General features: G+C 41.1%; 1 gene segment (V, D, J or C); it reads left to right on the top strand.

Annotated features, from left to right (window-relative positions):
* Window positions 1-27: 27 nt before the first annotated feature.
* On the top strand, window positions 28-24251 carry LOC110540615 (immunoglobulin kappa variable 4-1-like). The segment is given in 3 exon segments: window positions 28-90; window positions 292-608; window positions 24126-24251. Coding segments are annotated over 3 exon segments (492 nt in total).
* Window positions 24252-25869: the final 1618 nt, after the last annotated feature.

The raw sequence follows: 25869 nt of genomic DNA, 5'->3' as shown, positions 1-25869 counted from the left end.
GCAGTGAGAACTGAACTGCATCAGACAGGAGGGGGAGCAAGATGAAGTCACAGACTCAGGTCCTCATATCCCTGCTGCTTTGGGTGTCTGGTGAGAAACTCAAAATATTATAATCTTTATATAGTGACTTCTTTGTAGATAAGAAGTTTAGAGTGTGCCAGTCTCAATATTTCTTATGTAATAATACTCTGACAAAATTATAGTACAAAGGTGTTAAATGGCAAATTTCAACTGTTTTTACGTTCTGTGTTTATATCTATGTGCATGTTCATTGTGTGTTCCTGATTGCAGGTGCCTGTGCAGACATTGTGATGACCCAGTCTCCATCCTCCCTGGCTGTGTCAGCAGGAGAGAAGGTCACCATCAGCTGCAAGTCCAGTCAGAGTCTTTATTACAGTAACAACCAAAAGAACTTATTGTCCTGGTACCAGCAGAAACCAGGGCAGTCCCCTAAGCTGCTGATTTACTGGGCATCCAGTAGGCACACTGGGGTCCCTGATCGTTTCACAGGCAGTGGATCTGGGACAGATTACACTCTCAGCATCAGCAGTGTGCAGGCTGAAGACCTGGCAGTTTATTACTGTATGCAGGGTTACTTCCCTCCCACAGTGCTTCAGCCTCCAACACAAACCTCCTTGAGAGTCTCATCAGCTGCCATCACCACACACAGCCATGGCTGTGCATACTTCCCCTTCAGCTTGATAGCAGGTGTGACTGAAAACATGATGAAAAAGTTTGCAGACCCCTTACAAAATTATGGATTCAACGATTCTTATGTCTTTTGGTATAAAAACAAACCTTTATATAAAAATGCAAAAAGAACCCAGTATTATCTTTGTATTCCTTCTGTAACACATGACTACAAACTCTGCTCTTCAGTATTAGAGATTTTTCTTGTTACAGTGTTGGAGTTCTGATATCCAACATAGTGATGATGACTGAAAACTTCATTTCAATTTAGAGTAATAGGGAAAAGTACGTTTCTTGGTTTTTCTAGATTGTAGAATACTTTTCTTTGTTTTTTCTTTCTTTTCTTTCTTCCTTCCTTCATGCATTCCTTCCTTGTGGTGCCCATATCTGCTGCTTATTGTTTTACTTTCCATAAGAGCTTTGAAATATTACTACATTTTATTTAACTAACTTTGTCTGCATGCCTGTGAGTGTGCATTACTATGTCAGTATGTGCATATTTATAGGTGCAAATATGACATGGCATATTTATGGAGGTTGGAGGACAGTTTAGACCTGACTCTTTTTGTGTTTGATTTCTGGAATCAAACTCAGATTTGACATCAGCCTTGGTGGAAAATGTCTTTGCCATAAGAGTTATGTTGTTGTCCCTTAAAGTATTTTATGGATGTTAACTAATTGAACAAACTTTTCATGAAAGCCATGTCTTTCCAATGTATCATGTAATTTGACCATATGCACTAACCTTCATTTTGCTTTCCCTTTCCTTGTATTTCTTCTTTCATGTCAGGAGGCATTCAGGGAAAGGTATTCATGAGACATCTGGGATTTCTGGAAGGCAACATATGTTTGTTTGTTTGTTTGTTTGTTTTCCCAAAGTCTATACTAGAGGTAAATCTGAGGTAGAGACTGTGCCTCTAGAATTTCTTACTCTGACTTTCTTACTTTGGTCCTGCTATTACAGTATTTCTCAAAACTCTGGTATGGTGTGAAAGAGGCTTCACTGCCATCATTCCCTGGGTATTTACCCATCTTGGTTGAGGAGATCGCCTACAGGATCTTTGTGAATATATACTGCTGTTCAGATGAATTAATGATTTCATAGGGCCTGACAATCATTTTATACATTTCCTGTTTTGATTTAAACATTTGAAGTTAAGAAGTTAGATAGTTGATAGAAAGTTATAGCTACAATAAAAACCTCTATGAGCCTACAGATGCCAAGTACATATATCTCACAAGAGACAGGTAAGGCATGACACAGACTTATTGTCCCAAAGACTTGCCACTCTTTTCTCTCTCTTCTCTCTTTCGTGCTTTGCCCAGAGACAGCCTTTTTCTCTCTTCCTCTACTAAAAGCTCCCCTGTGAAACCTGTTGGTGGTGTGATTTATGAACCAGATGTAAAACTCCACCATGCTATCCTAAAAATGTACTTGCATGTAATCATGTCCATCCTTTTTTATACATATGTTGCATGAATGCATGTCAATTTGTCTGTTACAAGCAACTTTTTTGTTTTGTCTACTGATGTGTGTATAAATATGTACAGGACTAATGAGTGATCATTGGGCTGATACAATGAGAATGTCCACAACAGTTGGTCAGGAACAAGATTTCCCTGAGGGAAGCCTGGATGTGCTGCAGCTTCTACAGAGAAGATGCTAGTTAAAATCAATGCTATTATCAAAAGTTTAATAAAGTCCAAGCCTCTGCCAGCTGGTAGCCATTTGGGCCTTGCTTTCCAAACACTGACAATTAAGCTTTGATTGTGCTGGCCTCCTAGGAAGGACTCCATGGTACAGACTCCACTGTCTTGAGTGCAATCTCAAAGACAGGATATGCTATTCTGGACTCAGTACATAGTGACAAACTGTCTAGAATCCCTTCTTGGCTCCTGCAGTCAAGTCCCTGGCTTCCAGCAAGTTGCTGTGCAAGCTAGCTTCATTGAAAGAATAGTGCTAAGATTCCTTTTATATAGTTCTAGTTGTTTCTCATCGCTAGAGCAAATAGCGCCAACAAGGCTTCCCCTAGGCCAAGGCCTCCTTTTCCAGCAGTCAAAAGCTTTATGGCCCAGGCTCTAGCATTTGGAAGTAAGTAAACTGAGTGAACAAGCCAGGGGCCCTTTTTCAGTCTAATTAGGGCTGCCTGCTGTTAAAAAATAGAAGCCCCAATTTCTTGGCTCCCCTGGTCTCCTTGTTGAGCTCCTGCCCCCCCCACCCCAGGTCATTCTCTAGTCCTCTTTTATAAGATTCCATGCACTCTGTCTAAAGTTTGGCTGAGTTCAGTATCTTCTTTGATACCCTCATTAGTAGAGTCTTTCAGAGGCTCTCTGTGGAGGGTTCCTGCACTGCTCCCTGTCTTCTTCCACTTCTGATGCCTATACTGTTTGCTCTTCGGAATGAGGATTAAGCATCTTCCTTAGGGTCCTCCTTGTTGTTTAGATTCTTATATTCACATCCATCATCCAGATCGGCTTCATTTTATAATCACCCAACTGTGACTTCATTTTTATTAACCCATCAAATGAGCCTGCAGGGACTGATGATTGAATGAAGGACCATGCATGGAGAGGACTTAGACACCCTGCTCAGATGTAGCCCATAGACAGTTCATTTTCCAAATAGGTTCCCTAGTAAAGTGAGCAGAGGTTGTCTCTGACATTAACACAGAGGCTGTCCTTTTTATCACTTCCCCTTGGGATGTACAGCCTTACCAGGCCATAGGGGAAGAAGATACAGCCAGTCCTGATGAGTCCTTATAGGCTAGGGTCAGATAGAAAGCAAGGAGGACCTACCCTATCAGTGGACTAGGGGAGTGGCATCGGAGAGAAGAAGTAGGGAGGAATTGGTAGGTAAAGAGGGAGGGGGCTACAGCAGGGAAGCAAAGTGAATAAATTTTGATAAAAAATAAAAATGAAAATGAATTCCAAAGAATAAAACAAATAAATGATCTTAAAAAGAAAATAAAAGAAAAAAAAAACTTAACTAAATAGTGGTTTCTGCAGCTTAAGAACCAAAAAGTAAAGTTTCAGTTGTCAAGGCACCAGATCTTAAGTCTGCAGGTTCAGGTTCAAATTCAAGGCTCCTCTCCTTTTGAATTCTTGTGACCATTGGCCCCAAGTAGCAAGGCTGCCAGCCAGAAACTTTAAGAGTTTAAGTATAAAAAGAGAAAGGTCGGAATCTATGCCTTTCCATATTCTGATGAAGAACTTATTTAACATTTAATTTGGAGGTATGGCAGGAACCAAGTGTGTTACAGACTACATGAAATTGCTGGAGATCTCCAGATACATCTAAACTGAGTGGTTCTCTGAATGATTCTGTTCGAGGAACCCTTGAGAGTAGGTCAGTAAATTTAGAAAATCCCCAAATTAACCAAAAAGGGGTACTTAAACCAACAAATATGAATCGTACTACAGAAACACAAGCTCATAAAAAGTCAAGTGGGAAATAATCCCTCCAAAGGATCATAATTCCCTCAAGATTTCAACTAAAAAATACTGAAATAAGTAAAAATTTTGGGTGAATATTTCAAAAATGTACTCATAAAATGATGAATTACCACAAAATGTACAAACAAAAAAATATTCAGTCAAAGCTGGGAGGAAGGCTGGTGATATATATGCAAAAGTAAGCACATGATTTCCTCTGTATTTTCTTTAATTTTTCCAATTTTAACTTCAGATCTTGCAGCGTTTTGTTGATTTCCTTCATCTGTTTGACTGTATTTTCCTGTGTTTCCTTCAATTTCTTCACCTCTTTGTTTGAACATTCCTCTGTTTCTTTTATTTCTTTCAGTGACTTAATTATTTCCTCTCTGAAGGTCACAAACTATTTGGCTGCATTTTCCAGTATTTCTTATGAATGGCCATAATCTGTTTGACTTTATCTTCATCTAATTCTTTATGCATTTTGTTTGTTTCCTCCATTATCCTCTTCATAAACATAGATGTAAGGTCACCTTCTTGAATTTCACCTTTTGTTAAGGTGTCCAGGGCTACTTGCCCCTTGATAACTGGGTTCTGGAGATGCCATATTGCTTTGCCTTTTGTTGGTTGTGCTTTTATGCTGACCTCTACCCATAAGGCTGTCTCAAGTATTGCCTGCTAAATATCTGGTGCCTTCTAGAATCCTGGGGTGGGGAGAATCCCCTTGGCAGGGTTCTGATGGAGTCCTGCTCAGCTTTTTGGGTATGGTCAACTGAATGGCTGTGCTTCTCAGGAATTGTCTCAGTGTACCTCAGGACCTGTGTGGTAACTGGTGTTCAGGAAGGCATTCCTCTCATCAGGAGAATTCCTGGAGATGGCTGTCCTGCTGCTGGGTTTCTTGCTCTGAATATAGTGAGCTGCTGTTGCTGCTCTTATGCTGTGTTTGCTGGGCGCAACCGTCTTAGAGAACCAGGGAGCCCATGGTTTTCTCAGTTTAGCTATGGATAACTGGTCGTACCTTGGCACAGTATCTGAGGGCTGCTCCAGTTGCTCTCAGGCTTCTGTAAGTCTGAAGTTGGAGCTTTGTACTCCAGTACCCCAGCAGTAATCAATGGCAGGTTAGCATGTCACTCATGCATGCAGTAGGAGGTCAGAGCCTAGAGCCTGTAGGAACTTGGAAACTTTTCTGGAGCTGGGTGTCCTGAGGTTAGAACTGATGATTCCCTCCTGACAGGGACACCCAGTCTGTGCTATTTGGGAGTCCACAGTTTCATCTTGGATGGCAAGTAGAACAAGCAGGCACAGGTGCGTGGCTCCACCTTGCTGTCCACTAGGCGCTTGGTAGCTTGGACGCCTACAGGACCTGGGAGTTTTTCCCAATAACTTTTTGGGGAGAGGGAGGTGTAGGCTGAGTGTTCTGAGGTGAGACCTGCTGTTCTTCTCACCATGGGGTTTCCACCCAACAGAGAAATTCAGTTTCTGGTGTCCTGGTACCCTCAGTTCTGTCTGGGACTTTGAGTGGAGCATGCAGGCAGGACTCTGTACTGGAGGATGTGCACCCCACTCTGTGCCTGCTAGCAGCTGGGGGCCCACCAGACCATGGGTCCTCTTGCAGGTATTGTCTGGGTAACCTGAGGTCTGTCCTGATCCCTTCCTGCACCATGGGGTTTTCTCTCAAAAGGAAATCCCAGTCTCTGGTTATGGGGCCCACCCACAGTTCTGTCTGGGATAGTGATCAGAGTATGCTGGCATGTGGCTCTGGGCTGGCAACTGAGTGCCTGGCGGGACCCAGGACCTCTTCGCAGTTTAGCAGGGTGACCTGAAGCCAGTTGAATTCCACACCTTGGGGTTTCCTCTCACCTGGGAAACATGATCATTAGTATTTGAGGACCCCGAGTTTTGTCTGCTGGTCACTGTAAAGACCCTACTGTGCTGCTGGTCAGAAAGAGTGTCCTCCCAGCACTGCCATCTTGGATCTGCCTCCCCCAACAAATTAATTTTAAAATAAATTAATGAAATGTACAATGAGGTTTTAATGAAACAAATATATTTATGTATTGAGCCATGAAGGAAATTTAACACATCATGGGAAATCCATTTTTAATATAGCTTTTTAAATGTCTTTACACATATGCACTTCTTTTTATTATCTCTTCATTTATTAATAGACATTTCATTGATTTATTTCAGACTATTTTAAATAGTGCAGCAATAAATATGGGTATGGGGATATATCTATGCTGTGCTGATTTATATTTGTTAAAGAACATAATTAGTGCAGGAGTAGCTGAATTATATTCCAGGTTTCTTAAGCACCCTCAATATTGATATCCCCACTTGCTGTACCAGTGTGCAGTCCCTTCAGAAGCATATAATGATTGCTTTGACTGTATAGTTTACATTATTTATAGTTGCTTCTAAGAGTTTCATTTTATTAGTTATTCAGTTGAAGTGACTTATATGGTTTGTCTTGGTTTCATTATCACTGTCAAAAATGAGAAGAATCTTCAAGCCACAAAATATCATCTGAAAGCACTACCCATCTTCAAAAGAGCACATAATTTTGATATCCTGGAACTTTCCTTACTTTTACTCACATCTATTCATTTAGAAGAGAATGAACAATGTGCATTCTTCTGCTCTGTATTGTCAGGCGAGGATGGTGTAGATCATGGCACCATTAAGGCTTTGCCTGGATGAAACTGTATTTCCCACCGGGCATAGAGCTTATCTGTAACTATTTCATCTATTTTTTATTTTTTTCACAAATTTCAGAAAATATTCTATGATGTTCCAAAGACATGATGGCAATTGTACCATCTAAGTAAGAGGTTTTCATTTTATGTTAAAACACTATATGAGAAGTTGTATGTCTTTTCCACCATAATAAATGATGACCTCTCCAGCCTATATTCAGCTGATTTTGAGAATGAAATATGCGTATTTCTTGAGCCATTGTCACAGAGGCTGTCAAGATCACTAGGGTCCAGTTTGGAAATGTATGGATCAGTATCTGTGGCCCATGCTTGGCTTGTATGTTGGAAGTGTAATATCAACTGTGAAATGGTCAATGCAACATCAGGCATATAGGTCTATAAGCTTGTTGTAGAAGATAAACATTAGTGCATAAATCATAAGAATATAATATTAAACATTTTATATTGAGTAATTTTAAAATATATTAAAGATGGAGGAAAATCTTCATGTCAATGATATGGGTATGCTTGCTTATTTTAATAAAAGAATTTCACCTTGTCTCATATTTGATTTTGTACTGTGTGGCACAACTTTAACATATATAGATAGGCATTGTGAATGTATAGTCAAAAATGCTGAGATTTGTACTTCACCTAAAAATACTGCAGAAAATGGCAGAAATATGGTTGGGGCATTTCAGGAAAGATTGGAAATTCTGTGGTTTCTCCTTGCACATCTTCCCACATGTACCTCTGCCCACACTGGGAAGTTTGAGACTGCTGTTCAAGGAATTGCACATATTACCACACTACTTCTATGCAAAATCTTCATCAGAGACCAGGTCCTGCTTGTCAGCTCTCTCTCAAGATATAGGTCTAAATCCACAGGCACATTTGCATTTGAACTAAACACACTTGGGCAGCAGCAGTGTCCCTCAGCTCCCTACAGGTACCCATTCACCTCATTTCTTGCCTCTAATCTTGCCAGGGATCCAAAGCATCAGCAACCCTAGGAATTGAGTACAAAGCCTCATTTTGAGAACCTGAACTAAGTGTTCCAGAGGAGTTAAAGCAAGGTTGCAGATGAACTTTTACTTCACACTTGCAAGGGAGACTCAGGCAACAATATGCAAATCTGCAGGTGGGTGAGGTGAGAGAGCTAGACAAAGGGAGGAAGCCCATGGGGTGAGGAGAGTGATGTAACATTCATTTTGTGATGGAAGATCAGTTGATATAAAATCCCTGTTGTGTGAAGCAGTCTGGAGAAGCCCATGGTGAACTTTTGAGATCTTTGGGGAATAGAGGGTACAGACAACCATACCATTGTATGATAGTGTAAAAAGACCAAGGTTACGTGTGTGTGTGTGTGTGTGTGTGTGCAAGTACTCAAAGGCCATGGCTCCCTTCAGTCTGTAATAACAAGAAGCAAGTCTTTTCGGCAACAGGAGCTGACCATCAATTTTGGGATGACAACCAATAGCCAGAGTTGCCTGGGAGTTCCCATGCCAATAACTCATTTGGATGTTACCCATTCCTGGCAATGGAGGTTTCACTTAGAAGAGAAAGATGTCTAGTTGGGGTTTTGTCTCTATTGTTATTTGATGATTCCATTTAGATATTTCATATAAGTATATGAATATGATAGGAAGTGTTTGCTGAAGTAGTTTTCTTTATGAGACCTCAAATGGAAATTAGTGGTAGCTAAATCTTCCTTTATTCCCTCTCTTACCTTCCTATTTCCTTACCATATAATCTCATTGAACATGGAGATCTTGTACAGGTGCCTCACTAGAGCCTTATCCCTTCTGACTACTGTTCATTATGGTGAAAGATACTCTGCATACTATCAGAGGAGAAAAGTAACCACCAACCCAGTTATAAACCCTGTGACCTACAATGATTTGGGGACTTACCAATTTTTTTTCTAATTGGATTTAAGGCACACTTCATGAGGTGGAACCCATCTAAACACTGCTCAGGTGGCCAAAATCCAAGAATAGATAGGCCATGGGCATTGGGGAAACCGAGAGTATAGTTTTGTTAAAGGAACACAGCAATGGAATGACTCCCAATGACATTCTGTTATAACAGTAGATCAGATTCTTGTTCATCCCTCACCAGAGAAGATTCTTCTCTGGTAAATGGGAACTAAATATGGAGACTTAGAATTAAACAAAATAGAATTGGTGAGAGACCCTGGAGAATTCTGTCCTAAATGGAACAACTTCATTAAACCCTTCCGCAGAGGGCTCAGAGATCTCTGGGGAAGAAGAAGCAGACAGATTTGGAGAGCCAGAGGAGGATGACATTAAGGAAACCATCTCTTCCAGACACAGCAGGACCAGTGCAAGTATGAACTCACAGAAGCTGTGGCAGCATACACTGGTATAGTACAGGTATAAGCTAGATGGGGTCCCAGTAATGAGAAGGGGAAATGGGCATGTGCCCCATCTCTAACAAAAAGAGAGATATAATTTTGGGTGGTTGTGTCTCTGCATAGATTAGTCTGGACTAGTGCTTGCTTGGTATCCAAGGCTGCGCTCAAACTCATAATCCTCCTGCTTCTGTCTCCACAGCTCTGGGTATATATATGTGAATCTCCACTTCTTGTGATAATATTTTATTTATTTTCTGTTTCTTGTATTTTGTACATAATACTGGGTCTCTATTTTACTTCTTATATATTTTTTTCATAACTCACTAATCTGAATCTTGAGAGGTCTAATTATTTCTGTTATTTTTATTGATTTTTATTCATGGTCAAACATTTCTTTCTTTGAATATCAACATTCTCTGATGTTGTGTTCTATTGGTCCTTATAAAATTATTGCTTGATTTAAGAAGGCTGCACCCCATTCTGAAGATATGTTTTTGTTTTAATCTATTTACTATATATGTGAGACCATGATAATCCAATTTAAATACTGCTAATTTCTAAATTACCCTAGAATAGAATTTCTGGAATTGAACACTCTAGGCAGTGTTGGTCTACAGGGATGATTTCATGAAGAAATCTGGTTTGTTCCATTAACCTTCCATTCTCTCACTTTAGAGCTCTCTTTCAAATCCACAAAGTTGTGGGAAAATTAATTGGTAGTTTCTGCTGCATTTACATTTGCTGGGAGATTAAAGCTTCTTTGGTCACAGGATAACAATAATGTCTCAGAATTTCCACAGAATGATTTCGGGGATTCTATTTTTATCTGTGCCCCACATGTAGCCTGGAAACAGAAGCCCACATGTCTGAGACACTGTTCATTGTCCTCAGTATGAGTGACTTTCTGGATGGAAGACAAAGTACAAATTTAACCCCAGTTTCCTCATTTCTGCATTTCCTCTTTCTTTTACTCAACCCTTAAGTTTGTTTATTGCATGTTTTCCTATTTCATATTTCTTTTGTTGTTTTTGTTTTGATTTATCTTTTTATTCTTTTTTCTTATTAATTACACTTTATTCACTTTGTATCCCCTCTGTAGCTCCCTCCCTCCTCCCTTCCAGTCCTTCACTTCCTCCCTTTTTCTCCATGCATGCCCCTCCCCAATTCCACTGACAGGGGAGGTCTTCTTTCCCTTCCTTCTGATCTTATTCTATTAGGTCTCATCAGGAGTGCCTGCATTGTTTTCCTCTGTGGCTTGGTAAGGCTGCTCACCCTTCAGGGGGAGATGGTCAAAGAGCAGACCAATCAGTTCATGTCAGAGACAGTCCCTGTTCCCATTACTGTAGAGCCCACTTGGATACTGAAATGCCATGAGCTACATTTGTGCAGGGCTTCTACATTATCTCCATGCATGGTACTTGGTTGGATATCAATCTCAGGAAAGAACCCTGTTCACAGTTTTTTTTTCTGTTGCTCTCCTTCTAGAGTTCCTGTCCTTTCCAGATCTTACTATTTCCCACTTCTTTCATAAGATTCTCTGCACTCTGCCCAAAGGTTGGTCATAAGTCTCAGCATCTGCTTTGATAGTCTGCAAGGCAGAGCCTATCAGAGGCCCTCTGTGGAAGGTTCCTGACTTGTTCCCTGGTTTCTCCTTCTTCTAATGTCCATCCTCTTTGCCTTTCAGAATGGGGATTTAGCATTTTCGCAAGAGTCTTCCCTCTTGATTAGTGTACATATTTTAGCAGGTTTATCATATGTTATATGTCTATATGAGTTAGTATATAACATGTGTGTCTTTCTGCTCCTGGGAGAGCTCATTCAGGATGATCTTTTCCAGTTCCCACCATTTACTTGCAACAAATGGTGCTGGTCTAACTGGATGTATATATGTAGAAAAATGCAAATAGAACCATATTTATCACCCTGCACAAAACGAAAGTCCAAGTGGATCAAAGACCTCAATATAAAATCAGACACACTACTGAGCTTAGAAAAAAAAGTGAGGAAGAACCTTGAACTCATTGGCACAAGAGACAACTTCCTGAACAGAACATCAACAGCATTGGCTCTAAGAGCTACACTCTATAAATGGGACCTCATGAAACTAAAACCTTTTATAAAGCAAAGGACACTGTCATCAAAAAAAAAAAAGGAATGCCTACAGATTGGGAAAGAATTTTCACCAATCCTATATATAACAGAGAGCTAATATCCAGTATATATAAAGAACTCAAGAAGTTAAAACACAACAAATCAAGTAATCCAATTAAAAAATGGGGAACAGAGCTAAACAGAGAATTCTCAATAGAGGAATGTCAAATGGCAGAAAAACACTTGAAGAAATGTTCAATGTCCTTAGTCATCAGGGAAACACAAATCAAAACAACCCTGAGATTTCACCTTACACCCATCAGAATGGCTAAGATCAAAAACTCAAGTGACAACACATACTGGAAAGGTTGTGGAAAAAGGGGAACCCTCCTCCACTGCTGGTGGGAATGTAAACTTGTACAACCACTCTGGAAATCAATCTGGCGCTTTCTCAGACAATTAGGAATAGTGCTTCCTCAAGATCTAGCTATCCCTCTACTAGGCATATATCCACAAGAGGCTCAAGTACACAATAAGGACATATGCCCAACCATGTTTTTACCAGCTTTGACTGTAATAGACAGAAGATGGAAACAACCCAGATGCCTCTCAACTGAGTAATGGATACAAAAATTGTGATATGTTTACACAATGGGATATTACTCAGCAATAAAAATCAAGGAAATCATGAAATTTGCAGGTAAATTGTGGGAACTGGAAAAGATCATCCTGAGTGAGGTATCCCAGAAGCACTAAGACACACGTGCTATATACTAACTCATAAGTGAATATTAAGCATGTAATATAGGATAAACCTACTAAAATGTGTACACCCAAGGAAGATAATCAGGACGGAGGACTCTGCCTAAAATGCTCAAACCCCATTCAGAAAAGGCAAAGAGGATGGACAACAGAAGAAGGAGAAAACAGGGAAGAGGATAGGAGCCTGCCACAGAGGGCCTCCGAAAGGCTCTACCTTGTAGGGTATCAAAGCATATGCTGAGACTTATGGCCAACCTTTGAGCAAATTTCAAGTAATCTTATGAAAGAAATGGGAAATAGTAAGACCTGGAGAGGACAGCAACTCCACAAGGAGAATACCAGAATCAAAAAATCTGAGCACAAGGGTCTTTTCTGAGACTGATACTCCAATCAAGGGCCATTCATAGAAATAACCTAGAACCCCTGCACAGATGTAGCCCATGGCATTTCAGTGTCCAAGTGTATTCCATAGTAATGGGAACAGGGACTGACCCTGACATGAACTGATCGGCCTTTACTTTGATCACCTCCCCCTGAGGAGTGAGCAGCCTTACCAGGCTACAGAGGAAAACAATGCAATCACTCCTGATGAGACATGATAGATTAGGATCAGAAGGAAGGAGACAAAGACCTCCTCCTTCAGTGGACTTGGGGAGGGGTATGTGTAGAGAAATGGGAGGTAAGGTAGAATTGGAAGGGGAGGATGGAGGGAGCTATGAGGGGATACAAAGTGAACAAAATGTAATTAATAAAAATTAAAAAAGAAAAACAAGTAACTTAAAATAATAAAATGAATTAAAAATTAAAAAAACGAAGGGGGGAGCCAAGATGGCAGTGCCGGGAAAACAGCGCATCTGAGGAGCAGGACAGCACTTTCCACGCAGAGACCAGGAGACTGAACTCGGGGCCCTGAAACTACATCAATCGAGTTTCCCAGGTGAGGGGAGGCTCCCACGGCGTGGGAATCGGTCGGGTCCACTCACGGCTACCCAGCCAGAACCCAGAAGAGATCCCAGGTAACACAGGCTTTGGGTCTCCGGGCTGGAGCCGCAAGCAGGCGTGTCCCAGCCACATTCCCAGGCTGATCCGTGGGCACGAGGGTACCTGAGACTGGGAGTCCCAGTCGCGGGGGGACCCCACGGGAAGCAGGGTTGCGGGTCTGATCGCAGGTCACCCAGTCTCTCCCCGGAAAGTCTCTGGCGCCATCACAGCTGAGCTCCTGCCGCACACAGGAGCTTTGCCCTCAGCTCAGCAGTACAGACAAGCTGTGCGCCCCAGTACAACAGGGACTGGGAACCCCTGTCCAGAGAGGACCCCACAGAGAAGGAAGAAACTGTGCTGCTGGGGTCACCTAGGGAAAGTCTAGCAGATTGCAGATTGCAAACAGACAGAACTGAGTGTCCCAAGACACCAGAGCAGTACTCACCCGCCACAGATTACCACAGCTGATCACTAAATTTACAGCAAGAAACCCAGAAGGAGGGCAGCTGTCCCCAGGACTTCTCCCAGTGAGAGGAGAGCCCTCTTGACTAATCAGAACCACAGTTACCACCCAGGTCTCTATGCCTGAGGTGAGCTGTAGCAACTCCTGAAAAACACCAGACATCCAGGGACTATACCCAAAAAGCTGGGAAGGCTTCCTTGAGGAAAAACCATCTTCCTGCCAAAGGGATTCTCTCCACTACAAGAGTCCAGGAACAACCAGAAACTAAATTCAAACAACTAAGATAGCCCAATGGGTAGAGGACAGCGTAAAAATTCAACCAACAAAAGCCAGAGCATTATGGCATCTCCAGAACCCAGTTATCCAGGGGCAAATAGGCCTAGACACCCCAGCATAAATGAAATTCAAGGAGACGACCTAACATCTATGCTCAAGAAGATGATAACAGAGGAAACAAATAAAATACGAAAAGAAATAGAAGAAGCTGAAGCCAAAAAGTATGTGGCCTTTAGAGAGGAAATGCTTAAATCACTGAATGAAATAAAAGAAACAGTGGATTGTTCAAACAAACAGCTGAAGGAATTGATGGAAAAACATGAAAATACAGTCAGACAGGGGAAGGAAACCAACAAAATAGCTCAAGACCTGAAGATAGAATTGGAAAAATTAAAAAGAACACAAATGGAAGAAATTGTGGAGAGAAAGAACTTAGGGGAAAAAGCAAGAACTACAGAGGTTAGCATAACCAATAGCTTACAAGAAATGGAAGAAAGAATCTCAGGTGTGGAAGATACAATGGAAGAAATAGATGTATCTGTCAAAGAAAATGTGAAATCTAAAAAATTCCTGACACAGACCATCCAAGAAATTCAAGACAACATAAAAAGACAAAACCTAAGAATAATAGGAATAGAGGAAAAAGAAGATTCCCTGCACCAAGACCCAGAAAATATTTTCAACAAATTCATTGAAGAAAATTTCCCCAACTTAAAGGAGAGGCCAATAAGAATACAAGAGACCTATAGAACACCCAATAAATTAGACCAGAAAAGAAAATCCTCCCGCCACATAATAATCAAAACCGTAAGTATACAGAACAAAGAAAAAATACTAAAAGGTGCAAGAGAAAAAGGCCAAGTAACATATAATGGCAAACCCATTAGAGTCACACCTGACTTTTCAACAGAAAGTATGAAAGCCAGAAGGGCCTAGACGGATATCATGCAGACCCTAAGAGAACACAGATGTCAGCCCAGGCTACTATAGCCTGCAAAACTCTCAGTCGTCATAGACTGAGAAAACAAGATATTCAATGACAAAAACAAATTTCAACAATACCTACAAACAAATCCAGCATTACAGAAGACACTGGAAGGGAAAATACAACCCAAGAAAGTTGCTACATTCAAGAAAACACAGGAAATAAATAACCCCACTACAGTAAAACAAAAAGCAACCAAGCACACAACCTGATGACCACAGCCAACATCAAATTCAAAGGATCTAACAGCCACTGGTCATTACTCTCTCTCAATATCAATGGACTTAATTCTCCAATAAAAAGACACAGACTAACAGAATGGATGTGTAAACAAAACCCAGCAATCTGTTGTATACAAGAAACACACCTAAGTCACAAAGATAGACATTACCTGAGGGTAAAGGGATGGAAGACGGCTTTTCAAGCAAATGGACACAAGAAGCAAGCAGGAGTAGCCATTCTAATATCTGATAAAATAGTCTTTCAACCAAAATTAATCAAAAGAGATGGGGAAGGACACTTGATACTCATCAAGGGAAAATTCCACCAAGAAGACATCACAATCCTGAATATCTATGCACCAAATACAAGGGCACCCACATTGAAACATTGATAAAACTTAAACCACATATAGATCCCCACACAATAATAGTGGGAGACTTCAACACCCCACTCTCAACAAAGGACAGGTCAACAAAACAGAAATTAAACAAAGAAACAATATCTCTAACAGAGGTCATGAATCAAATGGACCTAACAGACATTTACAGAACCTTACACCCAAACACAAAAGAATTTGCCTTCTTCTCAGCACCTCATGGAACCTTCTCCAAAATAGACCACATAGTTGGTCACAAAGCAAGCCTCAACAAATACAGGAAGATTGAAATAATCCCTTGTATTCTGTCGGATCACCATGGAATAAAGCTGGACCTCAGTAACAACAGAAATAGCAAAAAGCCTACACATACATGGAAACTGAATAACCTGCTACTAAAAGACAGCTGGGTCAGGGAAGAAATAAAGAAAGAAATTAAAACCTTCCTAGAACTCAATGAAAATGAAGACACAACATACCCAAACTTGTGGGACACAATGAAAGCAGTGCTAAGAGGAAAGTTCATAGCACTAAGTGCCTTCAAGAAGAAATTTCACACAGCGCATTCAAGCAACTTAATGGCTCACTTAAAAACCCTAGAAAAATAAGAAGCAGACACACCAAGAAGGAGCAGACGGCTGGAAATAATCAAACTCAGGGCTGAAATCAATCAATTAGAAACAAATTAAACAATTCAAAGAATCAATGAAACCAAGAGCTGGTTCTTTGAGAAAATCAACAAGATAGACAAACCCTTAGCCAAGCTAACTAAAAGGCAGCGAGCCACCATCCAAATCAACAAAATCAGAAATGAAAAGGGGACATAACTACAGACACTGAGGAAATCCAAACAATCATTAGGACTTACTTCAAAAGTCTATACGGAACAAAATTTGAAAATTTAAATGAAATGGACAATTTTCTTGATCGATTCCACTTACCAAAGCTAAATCAGGACCAGGTAAATGAATTAAATAGTCCTATATCCCCCAAGGAAATAGAAGCAGTCATCAAAAGTCTCCCATCCAAAAAAAGCCCAGGACCTGATGGTTTCACCGCAGAATTCTACCAGACATTCAAAGAAGAGCTAACACCCATTCTCTTCAAACTATTCCACAAAATAGAAACAGAAGGAACATTACCAAACTCATTCTATGAAGCCACAGTCACCTTGGTACCTAAACCTCACAAAGACTCAACAAAGAAAGAGAATTTCAGGCCAATCTCCCTTATGAACATTGATGCAAAAATACTCAACAAAATACTCGCAAACTGAATACAAGAACACATCAAAGATATCATCCACCATGACCAAGTAGGCTTCATCTCAGGTATGCAGGGGTGGTTCAATATACAGAAATCCATCAATGTGATCCACAATATTAACAAATTGAAAGAAAAAAACCACATGATAATCTCCCTACATGCTGAAAAAGCCTTTGACAAAATCCAACATTAACTCATGTTTAAAGTATTGGAGAGATCAGGGATACAAGGCACATATCTAAACATAGTAAAGGCAATATACAGCAAACCTATAGCCAACATCAAACTGAATGGAGAGAAACTTAAAGCAATCCCACTGAAATCAGGGACAAGACAAGGCTGCCCACTCTCTCCATATCTCTTCAACATAGTTCTGGAAGTCCTTGCTAGAGCAATAAGACAGTTGAAGGAGATCAAAGGGATACAACTTGGAAAGAAAGAAGTCAAATTATCACTATTTGCAGATGATATGATAGTATACGTGAGTGACCCCAAAAACTCTACCAGGGAACTCCTACAGCTGATAAACACCTTCAGCAAAGTGGCCGGATACGAAATTAACTCAAAAAAATCAGTAGCCCTCCTGTATACAAAAGACAAAAGGGCTGAAAAGAAATTAGGGAAACAACACCCTTCACAATCGCCACAAATGACATAAGGTACCTCGGAGTAACCCTAACTAAGGAAGTCAAAGACTTGTATGAAAAAAATTTCAAATCTCTGAAGAAAGAACTAGAAGAAGATATGAGAAGATGGAAAGATCTCCCGTGCTCATGGTTTGGCAGGATTAACATATAAAAAGGGCCATCTTACCAAAAGCAATCTACAGATTCAATGCAATGCCCATCAAATTACCAACACAATACTTTACAAACCTGGAAAGAAAAATTCTCAACTTCATATGGAATAACAAGAAACCCAAAATTGCTAAAATAATCCTCTACAATAAAAGATCTTCTGGAGGTATCTCCATCCCTGATCTTAAGTTGTACTGTAGAGCAACAGTTTTAAAAACTGCATGGTACTGGCATAGAAACAGAATGGTGGATCAATGGAACCGAACAGAGTACCCAGAAATAAACCCACACACTTATGGACACCTGATCTTTGACAAAGACGCCAAAACCATATGATGGGAAAAATATACCATCTTCAAGAAATGGTGCTGGTCCAACTGGATGTCCACATGTAGAAAAATGAAAATAGATCCATACTTATCACCCTGCACAAAACTGAAGTCCAAGTGGATCAAAGACCTCAACATAAAACCAGACACATTAAATCGGCGTGAAATAAAAGTGGGGGATACCCTAGAACTCATTGGTACAGGGGAAAACTTCCTGAACAGAACTCCAACAGCACAGGATCTGAGAGCAACAATCAATAAATGGGACCTCATGAAACTGAAAAGCTTCTGCAAAGCAAAGGACACCATCATCAAAACAAAGCGACCTCCTACAGATTGGGATAGAATCTTCACCAACCATTTATCTGACAGAGAACTCATATCCAGTATATATAAAGAACTAAAGAAGCTGAAAAGCAGCAAACCAAGTAATCCACTTAAAAAATGGGGAACAGAGCTAAACAGAAAATTCTCTGTAGAGGAATACCCAATGGCAGAGAAGCACTTAAAGAAATGCTCAACCTCACTAGCCATTAGGGAAATGCAAATCAAAAAAAACCCTGAGATTTCACCTTACACCCATGAGAATGGCCAAGATAAAAAACTCAAGTGACAACACATGCTGGAGAGGTTGTGGAGAAAGGGGAACCCTTCTCCACTGCTGGTGGGAATGTAAACTGGTACAACCACTCTGGAAATCAACCTGGTGTTTTCTCAGACAACTAGGAATAGTGCTTCTCCAAGATCCAGCCATACCACTCCTAGGCATATACCCAAAAGAGGCTCAAGCACATAAAAAGGAAATTTGCTCAACCATGTTTGTAGCAGCTTTATTTGTAATCGCCAGAAGCTGGAAACAACCCAGATGCCCCTCAACTGAAGAATGGATGCAGAAAATGTGCTACATCTACACAATGGAATATTACTCAGCAATGAAAAATAAGGAAATCATGAAATTCGCAGGTAAATGGTGGGATCTGGAAAGGATCATCCTGAGTGAGTTGTCCCAGAAGCAAAAAGACACACATGGTATATACTCATTCATATAGACATACAACATAGGACAAACCCACTAAAACCTGTGCATCTAAAGAAATTAAGCAAGAGAGAGGACCCTAACTAAAATGTCCAATCCCCATCCGGAAAGGCAAAGAGGATGGACATCAGAAGAAGAAGAAAACAGGAAACAACCTAGGAACCTACCACAGAGGGCCTCTGAAAGCCTCTGCCCTACAGACTATCAAAGCAGATGCTGAGCCTGATGGGCAACTGTTGGGCAGAGTGAATGGAATTTTATGTAAGAACTGGGAAATAGTAAGAGCTGGAGAGGACAGGGTCTCCACAAGGAGAGCAACAGAACAAGAAAATTTGAACACAGGGAACTTCCTAGAGACTCATTCTCAAACCAAGGACTATTCATAGAGATAACCCAGAACCCCTGCACAGATGTAGCCCAGGGCAGCTCAGAGTCCAATTGGCTTACATAGTAATCTGAAGAGGGACTGCCTCTGACACGAACTGACTGGCCTGCTCTTTAGTCACCTCCTCCTGAGGGGGAGCAGCCTTACCAGGCCATAGTAGAGGACAATGCAGCCACTTTTGATGTGAACTGATGGACTAAGATCAGAAAGGAGAGGAGAACCTCCCCTATCAGAGGACTTGGGGAGTGGCATGCACACAGAGGGAGGAGGGAGGGTGGGATTGGGAGGGGAGGGAGGGGCTTATGCGGGGAAGCAGAATGAATAAAGTGTAATTGATGAAAAATTTTTTTTAAAAAAGGAAAATATAATTTAAAAACCTTAAATGACTTTCAAAAGTTGAGGAAAACATGGAGTTTGTCAATTTACATGGAGCACTTCTTGCCCCTGGGGGCAATGGTCTCCTGAACCTACTCAGACCTCGGACACCACCACTGCTAGTTCTAGAACTGATGCAGGATGTTCCAACGATGGGATTAAGGCCTCTCATAATATTTCCTATAAGCCCACACCTGTTTGCTTATATCCCCCATTTTTATTCATTATTAGCCAAATAGAGCCAAGTAATTGTGGTGATGATACTTGCTTTTTTGCCCAATGCTGTAATGCTAGTAAATTTACTAGCTGGTTACTCGCATGCCTGTGCCCGTTGATGCCCCTCACGCTATGACTCTCTTCAGACAGAAAAGGGATCTTGGAATTACAGCTGCCCTTGTTACTGCCATCTCATTGGCGGCTGTTGAAGCTACCTCGGCGGCATTAGCCAGGAGTCATACTGTGCAGACTGCTCAGACCCTGAATAACCTTTTAGCCAATGTAGCTCATGCCTTAGATGTACAAAAAGGAATTAATGCTCAACTAAAAGGAGGCTTGATGGTGTTCAATCAAAGGATTGACCTCGTGCAGGAGCAAATTGATACCCTATAGCAAATCGTTCAACTTGGCTGTCAATGAAAGTATGCTGGACTTTGTGTCACTAGCATACAACATGAGAATTTTCCCTGTGCTGCAAATCTGTCTAAACAATTGTCTACCTATATTTTACGTAATTGGACTGGAAAATTCGATACTATGATGGAACAGCTGAGAGTGGCCATTGTCATGGTAAATTCTACCAGAGTGGACGCAGGACTAGCCACAGGATTATCATCATGGATTGCTGCAGCCATGAATCATCTGAAGGAATGGGCGGGCATGAGAGCGTTAGCAGGCCTTCTGGTGTTGGTCACCTTGGTTTGCCTGTGGTATATATGCAAGATTAGGGTCTCACAACAGCGTAATGCAGTCATGACCATTCAAGTCTTACAGCCATTGAAACAGGACAGTCTCCCCAAGTATGGTTGGCTACCATAAAAAGCCAAAATATTATGCTCAGGATGCGAGGCTAAGCACTGCACTCAGGGTCAGCCGCTTTGGACCCAGAGAAGACCATGTCTGATTGCATGCGGGTTGATGCCCCAGGTCCCGCCTCTGAGAAAAAGGTATCGGACGGGTCTGCTGCTCTTTGGGTGGATGACACCTAAATGAACATCAGTACAAAGTCCCAATTTATTCCTAATATCAGAGATCAGACCTCTACTCTTGCCTGATGTGTCTAAAACAAAAAGGGGGAACTGTAGAGAGTTGCGTAATGTCGCGCCTTAAAGATGGAGCTGGTTTCTGCCTTCCACCTTCCCGATGGTGAGTGCTCTCTGTCAGGAACAACTCCACATTTGGCTAAGGCTGAGGATCTGGCTTGCTTCCATGTATGTGGACCTATCTGCATTGCCCACGTGGCATGCTGAGGTTCCCTACCCAGAGGCTATTTAAGCTGTGGGCTGGCTTTCCCCAGGGTCAGATGATTGTTCAAGGTTCCTGAATAAACTGCATTGAAAAAAAAATAAAAACAAAACAAAACAAAAAAATAAGACAAATGGGCTGAGAAAGAAATTCCTTCACAATAACCACAAAGGACGTAAAATACCTTGGTGTGTCTCTACTCAAGCAAGTCAAAGTCTTGCATGAGAAGAACTCCCAGTCTTTAAGAAAGAAATAGAAGAAGGTATCAGAAGATGGAATGATCTCCAATACTCATGGCTTGGTAGGATTAACATAGTAGAACGGCCATCTTGTCAAAAGCAATGCACAGATTCAATGCAATTCCCATCAAATTATCAACACTATTTTTTACCGACCTTGAAAGAAAAATTTTGAACTTTATATGGAATAAGAAGAAACCCAGAATTGCTAAAACAATCCTCTAGAATGAATGATCTTCTGGAGATATCTCCATCCTTTATCTCAAGCTGTACTATAGAGCAAGAGCAGTAAAAACTGTATTGTACTGTCATAGAAACCATCTGGTGGATGAATGAAATCTAATAAAAGACCCAGAAATAATCCCACACACTTATGGAAAGTACATATTTTAATATCAAATTAGGCTTCAAACCAATTCTAATCATTAGAGATGGGAAGGATACTACATACTTCTCAATGTACAAACCCAACAAAATGTCATTCCAATTTTTAATTCTAGCCTCAAACACAAGATCATCCAACTTTGTAAAATAATTACTACTATAGTTTCAATTACACATGGACGTCCACACATTGGTAGTGAAAGATTTTAACATCCACTCTCACCCAGTAGATAGATCATAGAGATAAATAGTTCATGATAGGTAAACATGTTTTTGCTAAAATTTAAGTTGGAGGTTTTAGTTTGTTCACATCTGTTAAGTGTTTCATGAGGAATGTGGTCTTTGATAGGTGGAAGTAGTTGAATTATTTGAATTCTGAGGACTTTGAATGGTATAAATATGAGCACTTAGAGGAAGAAGGCTCAGCTGCTTGGAGGAGGACTGTTTGCTGCTGGTTCATCTGGCTTCTGCATTTGCTATTTGCTGATTTTCTGGTTACTTGGACTTCTGGATTTCTGGAAGTCTGATATTGGTATTGTCTCCAAAAGAATCATGAGACCATACTCAGAGGAAAGAAGCAGAGGGAGCTATGGCCCCTGTTCCCCCTATCCTTCTTTCCCTCTTATGCTGTGTTGAAGAGTTAAAAGGATGTAGAAGCAATTTATAACCCTAAATAAAGAAGGTTTGTTTTTCTTAGTGAGGATTGATCATCTAAAGACAAAGAGGATGGACATGGAAAGAAGGAGAAAAAAAGGCAACAGTACAGAAGCCTACCACAGAGGGCTTCTGAAAGACTCTACCCAGTAGTGTCTCAAAGCAGATGCTGAGACTGCAGCCAAACTTTTTGAAACGTGCAGGGAATCCTATAAAATAAGGGGGAGATAGTAAAACCTGGAGAGGACAGGAGCTCCACAAGGAGAGCAACAGAACCAAAATATCTGGGCACAGGGGTCTTTTCTAAGACTGATACTACAACCAAGGACCATTCATGGATATAACCTAGAACACCTGCCCAAAAGTATCTCATGGCAGCTCAGTGTCCAAGTGGGTTTCCTAGTAAAGGGTACAGGTGCTGTCTCTGATATGAATTCAGTGACTGGCTCTTTGATCACTTCCCCCTGTGGAGTGAGGCAGTGGGCAGTCTTACCAGGCCACAGAAGAAGACAATGTAGCCAGTCCTGATGAGACCTGATAGGCTAGTGTAAGATGTAAGGGGAGGAGGACCTCCCCAGTTAGTGGACTGGGTAATGGACATGGCAGAAGAGTAGGGAGGGAGGACAGGATTAGGAAGGGATGAGGGAGATGGCTACAGTGGGGATATAATGTGAATAAATTGAAATAAAGAAAAAAAATAAAAAAAAAAACAAACACACAAACAAAAACAGGTTATGCTATAGGATTGGATACTGAGGTGGTTGAGACACAAGCTCTCCTTATCCACACCATTAATCAACAGGCCAAACTAAGAGCACTTACCCATACCTTCCTTTTGGCCCAGGGACAACCCCTTAAAATCTATGCAGACTCAGAATATGCCTTTCGTATTCTTCTCTCCCATGCTGCCATCTGGAGAGAGTGTGGGTTACTTACAGCTAAGGGAAGATCTGTAACCAAGGCAGGCCAAATTATAGCCATGCTAGAAGCCTCCCACCTTATCATAGCCAATAGTCCCATTGGATGGATGATTCAATTATTTTCAAAGGAAATAAACAGGCTGACAAGGCACTTGGAGCTTCAACACTTCAAGGCCTAGACTTGTGTCATTCTCCAAAGGACAGCCTTATACTATAAACCCACATCTCCCCTTTCATCTCCTGACCCTTGTCAGATTCTGTCCTATCTGCATCAGCTCTTTCATCCTAACAGCCAAGCCTTGTCTAACTTTGTTAAGACCAACCTGAAACTCACCCCTGAGGACTTGTGTCTAAAGACTATTATTGCCTCTTGTAAAATCTGGTAAATTTCAGATCCTAACCCAGGATATCATAGCCCCCATTTCCATACCCACCAGGCTAGAGGCTCTCTTCCCTGGACTGACTAGCAATTTGGTTTTTCCCACATGCCAGCAGTCAAATGTGTCCATTATCTTCTGATCTTGTTGGACACTTTCTCACAATGGGTGGAAGAATTTCCCACTACTAATAAAAGAACTCAGACAGTTTCTGATCTCCTTTTCCATGAGATTATCCCACGTTTTGAAATCTGCACCTCTCTCCAGTCAAAGAGTGGTCCTGAGTTCACTTCTCAGGTTTCCCAGACTTTATCTAAAGCCCTTCATATTCCTTCATATTTTCAGACCCTATATCAGCCTAGTCCTCAAGAAAGACAGAGAGAACTCACTGATCCTTAGAAAAATAACCTTGTTAAACTATCACAAGAGCTTCATCTTGCTTGGGTTTTTACCCCTGGTGCTTTTCAGGCTATGAGCTCTCCCCGAAAAACCTCTGTCCATCTTGCCCTTTCACCTCATGTATGGACAACCGGCTCTAACTTTTTGTCTTTCAGCTAAATCTTATCCTCTTTCTGACCATTTACTTACTCCCTTACACTGTTGTCTCCATTCTCTTCTATGGAACTCTGCTGACTACTGTTTACTATGGCCACAATAAACACCTTTCAATCTCCTATTAACATCAGGAACCTGGTCTTTCTCTCCCCACCAGACCAACACCTCTCATCTCTTTCTCCTAAATGGCAGGGCCCTTTGAAGATAATTCTTGTGAGCACCACATCTGCCAAGCCTGTGGGCTTCTCTCATTCAATTCATCTGTTTCAACTCAAGCTTCTTACTCCCCTTCCACAAGATAGGGAATGCCCCCTCATACATATTAACTCCAACAGGACCCTGTTCCCTCAAGCTCCAGAGGATGCCAAGACTAACCACCTTGTCTCTGGCTCCAGAGGAATAAGGCCTTGCTGCATCAGTTGCATTTGACTCAAATGGATTGGTATGCATTCTTCCTTCTCTCCCTCTTGTCTGTTTCTGCTCAGGGTAAGTAATCCCTATATAAGGAGATTCGAAGTTCAAGAAACAGTCATTGATAAAAACAGTATCTCAAAATAGGTTTAGGAAATTGCTCTATGGGAGACTGTCAGGAGCAGATTGAAATACCAGTCACCCCCACATCTACCCTTCCTCTCTTATTTGAAAGAATTTGTGTTTGTTTCCTCTATGATCACTCAAAAGATTATTGCAGGAAATGGCTGAATAGATATGGAGACAGCCCATACTGTTCTTGCCAGATCCACACACCAGCACAAAAGAAGCTCCTTCACCTGTATAGAAAGACTCTCTACTTCAACATTCAAGACACTTGGGATCCCAAATGGGAAAACTCTACCACTGCCACACAGTGATTTGCCAATAAGTACAACCCAGATCCAGAGAAAATACATCTAATTACCCAATCCCTGGTGATGGGAGAATTAAAGAAGGTCTACCTGCTAGTTGGTCAGAAGTTTGCATGCTGGTGCTCCTCTTCCGTGAACTGGTTGTGATCAATGAAAAGGAGCTTACTGATCCCAGTTGTGGATGCAATAGCTGCCTGGTGGGATAAGAGGGCAAGGCAAATCCAACCTCTCATGGCTGTTGCATGAATCACAGCAGCTGTCCAACCTGGACAGCAAGACTAGATGCGTCACTAATTTTATATTATCGGCTTTCTTTCCAGTTCAGCCACCATCTCCAGAAAATGGCTGAGAAAATACTAGCTCTCCAAGGACAGATAGACTCACTGGCAGCAATAGTACTTCAAAATGATAAGTTTGTGTTGATGAATATTAAAATTTAATGTTGACTTATATTTTAGTTAAACTACAGTTATTGTTAAACCATTTGTATACCCAAATCACCACACAGAGGCTAGTATTTAGAGCACAAGGGTGGGCAATAATTATTCCATCCTAATTCTCCAAGCCTGCATAGCTTTTTCCCATTCAGATTTAAAATATTATATTTGCTTTTTAGTCATATCTTAGGTCTGGTTCATTTCTCCTGGTGTTTCCTAGTCCTTAGTCCTCCCCTCTCAGATCTCTCCTCCCACTTGCTTCTTTCTCCTCCCTTCCAGACTAGGATATCCCACCCTATTCTCTTTATTGTTCAGCATTGGCTGGTTGTTTTTATTTGCAATACAGAGAACAAATGGTAGCAAGTTTACACTTGACACAGGTGATGCTTAGAAAAAGCAATGTCCAGATTGAAACCAGATAGTGGGGTAGAGAAATCAGCATTTGAATGAACAAGGGTAAA

This window comes from Meriones unguiculatus, chromosome 5, assembly GCF_030254825.1.
Source record: "Meriones unguiculatus strain TT.TT164.6M chromosome 5, Bangor_MerUng_6.1, whole genome shotgun sequence".
NCBI lineage: Eukaryota > Metazoa > Chordata > Mammalia > Rodentia > Muridae > Meriones > Meriones unguiculatus.
The sequence above is the reverse complement of the archived record's forward strand: the minus strand, read 5'-3'. Positions and strand labels throughout refer to the sequence as shown.